The sequence below is a fragment of the Ipomoea triloba genome, chromosome 11 (assembly GCF_003576645.1).
Source record: "Ipomoea triloba cultivar NCNSP0323 chromosome 11, ASM357664v1".
Lineage (NCBI taxonomy): Eukaryota > Viridiplantae > Streptophyta > Magnoliopsida > Solanales > Convolvulaceae > Ipomoea > Ipomoea triloba.
This window is the reverse complement of record NC_044926.1, coordinates 3,742,479-3,752,593: the sequence shown is the minus strand read 5'-3', so window position 1 is coordinate 3,752,593 and position 10,115 is coordinate 3,742,479. Positions and strand designations below refer to the sequence as shown.

General features: G+C 37.5%; 2 protein-coding genes across 2 annotated transcripts; both read left to right on the top strand.

Annotated features, from left to right (window-relative positions):
* Window positions 1–260: 260 nt before the first annotated feature.
* Window positions 261–1,648, top strand: LOC115996402 (stemmadenine O-acetyltransferase-like). Its single transcript, XM_031235608.1, has one exon. The coding sequence runs from the start codon at window positions 340–342 to the stop codon at window positions 1,549–1,551; it is 1,212 nt and encodes a 403-aa protein (XP_031091468.1). The 5' UTR covers window positions 261–339; the 3' UTR covers window positions 1,552–1,648.
* A 3,833-nt stretch (window positions 1,649–5,481) lies between these two features.
* Window positions 5,482–7,523, top strand: LOC115996401 (stemmadenine O-acetyltransferase-like). The gene is made up of 2 exons (XM_031235607.1): window positions 5,482–6,324; window positions 6,912–7,523. The coding sequence occupies exons 1-2, from the start codon at window positions 5,537–5,539 to the stop codon at window positions 7,411–7,413; spliced, it is 1,290 nt and encodes a 429-aa protein (XP_031091467.1). The 5' UTR covers window positions 5,482–5,536; the 3' UTR covers window positions 7,414–7,523.
* The last annotated feature ends 2,592 nt before the right edge of the window (window positions 7,524–10,115 follow it).

The window sequence follows — 10,115 nt, the reverse complement described above, 5'->3', positions numbered from 1 at the left end:
TAAAAAAATTATTATACTTTTAAATCAAAATGTAATGTTAAAAGTTGAAAAGTTATTTATGATAGAAAATTGTAATCCTTATGTAAAAAAAAATGTAATATTTATAAAAAATCTATATAGAAGAATTGTCATCTGAGCCCAATGTGCTGGGCAAAATCTCCCTCAATTTGGTTGAAACATCACCATCGCCATACATCTTCCTCTGATCTATATAAACACTTCAAAGAGGCACATATTTGTGCACTAACCAAACTATCAATTAGCCAAGCATTGTCTCCATAGTCCAAACATACTAATATAAAGAAAGTTACCAAAAATTATATAGTTTTGAGGATAATAATGTTCAAAGTGGAATTACTGTCCAAAGAGATGATGATCAAGCCTTCATCACCAACTCCACCTCACCTCAAAACCCTCAAACTATCCTTTCTTGATCAAATCTCACCGCCCGTTTTCATCCCTCTCATCTTCTTCTTCCATAATCATGGTGAAGATGATCATGGCCGTTCATCACAAAAGCTAAAGCAATCTTTATCAAAGGTGTTATCCCTGTTTTACCCCTTAGCTGGACGGCTCAAAGGAAATGATTTCATTGATTGTAGTGATGATGGCGCGCTGTGGGTTGAAGCTCGCGTTCATGGCTTCCTCAAAGATGTGGTTGAGAATCCATTAATGGAGGAATTGGAAAAGTTTCTTCCCGCTGAGCCTTATAATAACGGCGATGATGGTGAGTTAATCCTGGCCGTTCAAATAAACTATTTTCTTGACGGCGGGATAGCCGTCGGGGTTTGCATGTCGCACAAGATCGGCGATGGGCTCTCCCTGGTGAACTTCGTCAATGCATGGGCCGTCGCCGCGCGTGAAGGACACGTCGCCGGAATCTCGCCGCCGGATTTCGAGTTGCCCCCGTCTCTCTTCCCGCCCACGACGGCGGACCTGTCGGGGTCCGGATTCTCGCCGTCCGTGGGCATGACGCGGGAGAAGATCGTCACCCGACGCGTGGTGTTTAGCAAGGAAAAACTGGCGGCGCTGAAGAAATCCGCGGCGGCGCGTGTGTCAGACCCCACGCGCGTGGAGGCCCTCTCCGCCTTCCTGTGGAGCGCAGCCGGCCGGAAAAAACCCCAAAACCCTTCCGCCGCCGTCCACGCCGTGAACCTCCGATCAAGGATGAACCCGCCGCTCCCGGACTTGACTTTCGGGAACCTATGGCGGCCGGCGATAGCCGTAACCTCGCCGGAGACAACCCAAGACGACTTAGTGTCTCATCTGAGAACTTCCATAAGAAAAATCAACGCGGAACACGCAAAAGCTTTGCAAAACTGCCATCTTTACCTGGAAAATCTCCATAAAGCGCAAGAAATGTTTTGTAAAGGAGAAGCGGAGTTCTGCAGTTTTAGCAGTTGGTGTAGGTTTCCAATATACGAGGTAGATTTCGGTTGGGGAAGGCCTGTTTGGGCATGCACAACAACTTTTCCGTACAAGAATGTTATAATATTGATGAGCACCAAAAGTGGGGATGGGATTGAAGCTTGGGTTAACATCGGAGATTGAAACCCAAAGCATCAATCTTCATCTCCTTGCTGTACCCATTGCTATCAATGTCGCCTGAAGACTTGTTTCATTAATAATCAGTACCAATTCAAGCAAAGAAACTATAACAGGAATAGTAACGGAAATGTCTATCACTCTATGGCAGTTGGCAAGGCCCATTCCATCTTTAATCTACTTCATAATTTCATAACATATTTTTTGAATACTACTAACTCTATTAAAATAGGCAAAACTTAAATCTAAATAATATTACTATTTTATTATGAGATGCTAAATAAATGTAAAAATAAATATATTTTTAGCTTTTAAATTGCAATATATATCAATATTTAAATTTGAATATATATAATTTATAAAAATGTCTTTTTATCTTTATTATCTTATTTAATAAATAATTTTACAAAACACCTTAATTTCAATCGGTTAGCTTATTAGCCATTAGCTTTTCAACTTCAGCTAGCTTATAAGCTAGATAATATACCAAACAGAGCTCACAGAGTCACAGGTAGTGTCAAAGTGAGCTCAAGCCCGCGAGTTAGCGTCTAAAATTTTTTGCCCAAGAAAATGCGAGTCTCACGGGCTTGACCCACGTGGGTTAGCTCGTGCGGGTTGCGGGCCAACTCACAGACTTTCAATTTAAATAGTTTTAAAAATTTTATATATATATATATATATATATATATATTGAAGTTGGCACATGAGCCCGAATGAGGCAGACTGGGGTTGAAGAATTTAGAAGCTCACGGGCCGGTTCGCATAAAAACTTAATTATAAAGTCTAAAATATATATACGCAATGTACTTTCACATTTTTGTAAATGCAAAATTTGTTTTTTTTTTTTAAAAACAAAAAAGATTCTTTAAACTTCAAGGTCAGCAGATAAAGTGTTTACCATGAAAGAAGGTGGCAATTCAAATTAAACCAACTTCCACAGCCTACTTAGAACTGACTTCTTTCGCAATGCAAGTATATGAGCGACACGGTTGGAATTGAAGATTGTTTAACAAAAAAGAAGGAAATGTGAGCAAAGCTCAGTTCCAATTTTTGGTTTTATGAATGAAGTTCTACCAAAAGTATAGACGCAATCTTTAAAATTAATATTATTTGGAATGCAAGTAGAACGATCTATTAGGGGGAAGAAAAAATTTCTCAAGCGGTATTGTCGCATTGGTGGTGAATGATACATGTTTCAAGTGATTTGGGAAAAAGTCGATGAGTTTTACAATTAATTATAGATTTTTTTTCCTTAAATAGTTAGGTCAAACATAAATATTGAAACTTCTAAAAATTGAGGTCATATGCTTTTTGGGCATTTTGAATACCTTAAAATTCGACCCGGGCAAAGCTCCTCATAACTTATTTAACATCATATATAACTAAGCTAGCAGGGGAGTTGTACGAATTAGAATGAATTTCCAGGAAAAACTTGCTGGCCTGGGCATCAACTTCAACCTGGATAAAATCATAATGTAACTCCTTGACCCAGCTTAATTAAGGCTTCTTACTTTACTCTAAGGGGCGTTTGGTTCAAGTTATATGAGATAACTAAGGTTATATTTGCTTGGGAATACAAGATTCCCCTGTTTGGTTCAAGTTATGTAAGATTCTCAGGGAATGTAACATAACCTCCCGATGAAGTTTTTAGCTATTGGAAGGGAATGTGAGATACACCCCGATTTCTTAGGTAATCTCACATTCCCTTATCTTATCACTAATATTAAGTTTTTGGCATTTTAATCAATTTATCTTATTTCCGTTGTCTTATTTACCTACTTCAATTTTAAACCAAACACAGGAATCTAACATTCCCAGTTATCTAACATTCCCAGCAATCTAACATTCCCTAAGGTAATCTAACATTCCGTGAACCAAACGCCCCCTAATGGATTTCTTTCTAGGAGGTAATTCTGTTAACTTCTAAGTACGTACCATTCTTTTCAATGGAACAAATCTCCTCATCCATCTCCTTAAGCCAATGAGTATCTGTAGCAGCCTCCTCATAAGACAGGATAGAAGATCAGAATCCGCAAAAAAAAGCAAATTGAAATATCTCTTCACTAGACATGTTATTATCATGATCCAAAACATAATATTGCAAGCGAGCTGGTAAGTGGCGCTCGCGTTGAGAACGTCGAACTGATGATAACTCTAGTTTTGAAGGAGATTGGGCATTGTCTAGAACTGATTGCTCATCAATAATATTTTCAGCAACAAGAACAACAACTGACCTTTCATCTTTAGCTGACCAATCCCAGACACCATATTCATTCATCAAAAGTGGCATCACGACTTAACAACTTTTTTAGTTTCAGGATTATTGTATAGTTTATTAGCCTTGGAAGTGTCACTATAACCACTTAAAATACACTTCTGATCACATTTATCATCCAACTTCTTTCTCAATTGATCCAACACATGTGCATTTGTCAAATATTCAAAAACCTTGAAATATCTTATAGAGAATTTTTCCCACTCCAAGTTTTCCAGGTGTCTTATCACAAACACTTTTCGTTGGACACTTGTTGAACACATAAACATCACAAGTAACTGTTACTTCCAAAAAGACTTAGGCATATTTTTAGATTTCAACATGCAGCTCATCATATACCTTCGTGGATGTTGGATTGAAATCCAAATATTCTGATTTTCTTCCAAATAAATTATATATTTTTCTTTATGGACTACATTACATATTGGCTGGCTTGTGGCCTGGGGATGTATTATTGTAACTTTATTAGTATAATTAATAAAGTATTATTGTAACTTTATTAGTATAATAATTATAATATTAATAAAGTTACAATAATACATCCCCACAAGCCAGCCAATATGTAATGTAGTCCATAAAGAAAAATATATAATTTATTTGGAAGAAAATCAGAATATTTGGATTTCAATCCAACATCCACGTTCACATTATATTATCAATTATTTAATATAAATCTAATAAATCTAGCTAATCTAAAAGTTATCTGAATGTCAGAATATATTCGGTGAAATATTAAGAGCATATGTCCTGTATGAGGAAAAGGAAAGAGAATCATATTTTTAAGTTTATTCCTATCATTTAAGTTGTTTTTTTTAATATATATAATATTAATCTTCTTTCAAACTCTAAAAAAATGTTTCTGAAAGAATTGATATTACTACTTTGAGGATAACTGAGGGATCATAAATAGATACAGGGACAATGAAACTAATAATCTAGTTCATATATATAACTTGGGGACTAAAAACACTACTATACGCATATCGTATATATAGAATTTATTTCGTTCGAAGCCTCTCAAACATTTTTTTTTTCATTTACATACAAGTAAAAAGAGCTATAACACAGTGAATCCATCTACCCTTATAACACGGTGACATGTCAAGTGGACGTGACAATAGTTATGGGTAGAGGGCATGCTTCTTTTGCAGCAGTTCTTCTCTCTGAAACCGGGGTGCTTTTGGGTGCGTTGAATGGTCCGCTCAGGTGTTTTGATGATCCCCATTTGGCGGAGGCCTTGGCAGTTAAAGAGGTCTTGTCCTGATTTAAAGAGGAAGACGAGCAACGAGTGAAGATTGAGTCAGATTATCTCAATATTTGTCGTCTCCTAAATATTCTGTAGCCTGATTTTTTTTTTTCTATATATGCCGATTTTCTTAATTGATGAGGATAGGATGGAGTTTGATTAGTAGTCGCAGTAGTTGTAACTAACAAGTGGTTAATATAATTAATTAGTACCCATGTTTTAATAATTGTTTTGATTATATAATATATGTATTAAATTATTATACATACACTAGATAGACTTTTTTTTTTTTTTTTTTAAAGTAACGACATCAGCACCATTATGACACCATGCCATCATATCACTATATTACCTCTCCCTAATCCCTATATATAAACACACAACAACAAAGAGGCACATACCAAATTAAACTAGCTACCAATCAACCATATATACGAAGAAAGTTAGCAATAACATATATAGTTTTGAAGATGGTGTTGAAAGTGGAATTACTTTCCAAAGAGGTGATGATCAAGCCATCATCACCGACTCCACCTCACCTTAAAACCTTCAAACTATCCTTTCTTGATCAAAACGCACCGCCCATTTTCATCCCTCTCATCCTCTTCTTCCATCATGCTCCGGCAGATGATCATGGCCGTTCATCACAATTGCTGAAGCAATCTTTATCTAAGGTCTTGACCCTGTTTTATCCCTTAGCTGGACGGATCAAAGGAAACGATTTGGTTGATTGTAGTGATGAGGGCGCGCTGTGGGTTGAAGCTCGCGTTCATGGCTTCCTCAAAGATGTGGTTGAGAATCCATTAATGGAGGAATTGGAAAAGTTTCTTCCCGTAGAGCCTTCTAATGGTGATGGTAGTGAGTTAATCGTTGGTGTTCAAATAAATTATTTTGTTGACGGCGGAATAGCCGTGGGTGTTTGCTTGTCGCATAAGATCGCCGATGGGCTGTCTCTAGTAAACTTCGTGAATGCATGGGCTGTCACCGCGCGTGAAGGGGACGCGGCCGGGATCTCGCCGCCCAATTTCGGGTTGGCGACGTCTCTCTTCCCGCCGACGACGATGGACCTGCCCGCCGGATCTAGAATCTCGCCGACCCTTGGAATGACGAGGGAAAAGATTGTCACCAGGCGCGTCGTGTTCGACAAAGAAAACATCGCCGCTCTCAAGAAATCTGCGGCGGCAAAGTCGTCGGGGGTGGGAGACCGGGGCCCCACCCGTGTGGAGGCCATCTCGGCCTTCCTATGGAAGCATTTCAGGTAGGGACAGAATAGCCTTAAGTGAATTTACCAAAAAAAGAATAGTTTTAAGTGACTCAGACTATGAGTTAACTCACTAAATTTTGAATTAATTAATATTGGTTACTAGGACTAAGGATGGCAACGCGACGGGGAAGTAGACATGGACGGGGAGTATACTTTTCGTCTCCGTCTCCGAAACTCCAACCCCGTCCCTGAGGAATGAAAAATAATCCTCACCGACATCTCTTGGGAACTAGGCATGGACAGAAATTTCTCGTCCCAGTCAATTCTTAGTCAATATCTTAAATAAATTAGTGTAATTTTAATTTTAAAAATTACGGAGTATGATTTATATATACATATATATATATTAAAATTCTTAATTATAATAATTATTTTGGGACGGGGAGGGGTATCCCTGCCCCAGCGGGAAATTAAAAAATTTCTCCATCCCTATTTTAGACGGGACGAGATCCCTGGCGGGGATGAGGCATATTATCATCCCTAATCAGGACTAAAGTATTTGAATTATGACATTAATTCTTTTTTTTGTCTTATCTGGTCAAAATATCAATTTAGGCTAAGGTTGACATCTCTAATTTCAGGGAGGCGGGTAGGAAAAAATCCCAACATGTTGCCGTCAAGAAAGCGTTCCTCGCAGCCCACATCGTGAACCTCCGTGCGAAGATGAATCCGCCACTCCCGGACGCGACGTTCGGGAACCTATGGACTCTAGCAAATACTACAATAACGCCATCGGAAACAAACCAAAGCCCAGACGACAACGACGACCTGGTGTTTCAACTGAGAACTTCCATAAAGGAAATCAACGCAGAATACGTGGAAGCTTTGCAAAACGAGAAAGGGCAATCAGAACATCTCCGTAAATGGCACGAACGTTTCAGCACAGAGGAAGCTGAGTTCTTGGAATTTACTAGCTGGTGCAGGTTTCCAATCTACGAGGTAGATTTTGGTTGGGGAAGGCCTATTTGGGCATGCAGAACATCTTATCCGTACAAGAATCTCATTATATTGATGAGCACAAAATGTGGGGATGGGATTGAAGCTTGGATTAACATGGGTGAAGATGATATATGGGAGATTTAAGGTTCTGTTTGGCAAAGCTTATTTAGGAGTTTACAATTTATGTTAAGCTATTAATAAGCTATAAGGTATGTTTGGTAATATTCCCAAAATAAATTAGTAGCTTAAAATAAGAGTTTATTTTTTCTCAAAATAAGCTAGTAGCTTATAATAAGAGCTTATTACCTTAGGTAGCGTTTCAAAAATAAGCTAGTAGCTTCCTAACTTTTTTTCAATCTTTATCTTTATTATTTTAAATAAATGACAACCTTTACCCTTCCAATTAAAATCCTTGTATAGTTTTTTCTTTATCCATGTTTTAAAACACATATCTTTAAGGCTAAAGTGTCATCTGGCACCATGAACTATATCATATTATTCATGCCGCACCCTGAACTTTCATAAAGTATATATTGATCCACAAACCATTAATTTTTTTTTCGCCCAGAATTTTTAACAGGTTTCCCTGTTTTCCTGATGACATGGCGCCGATTGTATGCTGATGTGGCCTTTTCTCTTAGTCCATGTAAGCGATTTAAATAATAATTAAAAAAAAAAAGAGGATGCTGAAGAAAGTACGGGCTGTACGGCGTCAGTGTGACTGGAGCCGGAGTAGGATCCGACGATGAACAAGAAGCATAATTGGAAGAATTACGATTACCCTCAGACTTCAATTGGACAAACCCACATACACAACTAATTTTATTGCTATTTCTGAAATCATTATTATTAGTATGAATATTAGGAAAACCCTCACCGCTGTCAACTGGATTGCTCAACTGATCCGACGAGACAGATCTGGCAAAAAACTACCCTCTATCGCCTAAATTGCTGCACTCGGCGGCTAAGAGAGACGACCTGTGGCGGAGATTAGGAAGGTCACGACTGAGACCCATTTTCTAGAGGAGGGTTGGGAGATCCAGATCAGACATCATAGTTGCCATATGCACTCTTAATAATTTTATTCACAATCAAATGGTGCTTAGTTAGTGTTTACTGAAGTTCAGACTAGCATGGAGATTAGGAATACTAGAATCTTCTTTACTCACAACATAAAGCAACTGCTATACTGCACATTCATACTCCCTATGATTACAAAGCATTATACTCCCTAGGAATATGTTTATTTTAGGCGACCTTCACATTTATTTCACTCTAAAACGTCGGACGGCAATGCGAGTAGGAGCAGGAAGTGTTGGCGGAAGAGATGAGGCGATCAAGGGAATTGTTAAACACTCGTCTTCCTCTTCCTCGTCGCCGGCCTTTTTCATTTTCAACATCCGTTAAATTTTTTTTTTAAATTGCTTACTGGACTAAGAGAAAAGGCCAATCAGCATACAACCAGTGCCATGTCATCAGGAAAACAGGGAAATCTGTTAAAAATTTTAGGCGAAAAAAATTAATAGTTCGTGGATCAATATATACGTTATGAAAGTTCAAGATGCGATATGAATAATAGAATATAGTTCATGGTGCCGGATGACACTTTAGCCTATCTTTAATAATAAAAAAAAAACTAATTATTCACCAAGTTATCTCTCATTTGATTGCGCAATCTACTTTTCACTATCTTCATTACTAAAAAGCTCTTTCAACACTTGCAATTGCCACTAGTAATATTAAAGCTAATTTCACAAGTAAAATAACTAATTGATATACATTATTTTTATTGAATACTGGAAAATGCAAAGTTAGAGTGCACATAGAGATATATAAAATCTCAAGTTGATTATCAAGTGTCAAAATATTCATGGGTGAAAACTTTAAAGGATAAAATTGAGTCATTCGAAAAAACATTTCCTTTTCAAAAACTGCAAATGACTCAATTGGATATTGAGGCATGCCACACAAAGAATCAATTTAGTATTCGTTTAAGTGAAACGATTATTTAACTCTTGAAGTTGTCTATCAATCACAACATAAAACACACCAACTTAAAAATTATGTAAATTTAATTTATTATTATTTTCTTTTGCCCAACCAAACAAAACACGATGAGCCAATATTGGCTCCACTAAGACTTGAACCCATCACCCCTCCCTATGTGGGGGTGCAACCAGGTGCCACTAGACCACGAGGTCTAGTGGCATAATATATGCTATTTAGAATCACAACATTTAAGACAATTTTAAGGAAAGGCGATGTTTTGGTAATTTCGCATAACACCTTTTCTTTTTTTATCCTTCATTATTGTTTGACCAACAATATAGCAACAAATGAGTTCTTATAAAGCATATTTCAACATAATCAAAGCTTCTTATAATTAATGGATTAATATGTGAACGTGGATGTTGGTTTCTTTTTTTTTTTGATAGTAAATATAGCTTCTTCTTCTTTTTTTTTGGTAAATCCACCGGGTCTTTCTCCGTCAGTTTAACGGTCCGGATCCACCCGCGTTCGCTCCGAGAGGTATCGGAGTTGGCCCAGGGGGAATCATCACTTGTGAGAATTAAATCGGGTTCTCCGAGAATTCTTCCCTACAAAGAGATAAGAACTCACTTGCCACTTAAGCTATCCCATTGGGTTAAACGTAGCTATTTCATTAAACCATAACACAAAATGTTTACAACAATGATCAATAAAATGATAAATCATTGCTTACATTCAGACATAGAAACAACTTTTCTAGCTATGCTATAGAAAACTTGAATCGCAGACTTTTTCATAACTTGGAAGCTAAGTTTCTTAAAGGAGCTTGAAGCTTTATCAATGATCTAGGTCTTCGT

Bases quoted from the DNA above. Each gene is read 5' to 3' on its own strand.
- LOC115996402 (XM_031235608.1), top strand. From the start codon at position 340: ATGTTCAAAGTGGAATTACTGTCCAAAGAGATGATGATCAAGCCTTCA.
- LOC115996401 (XM_031235607.1), top strand. From the start codon at position 5,537: ATGGTGTTGAAAGTGGAATTACTTTCCAAAGAGGTGATGATCAAGCCA. The intron at 6,325-6,911 runs GTAGGGACAGAA...CTCTAATTTCAG, and splicing joins TTCCTATGGAAGCATTTCAG to GGAGGCGGGTAGGAAAAAAT.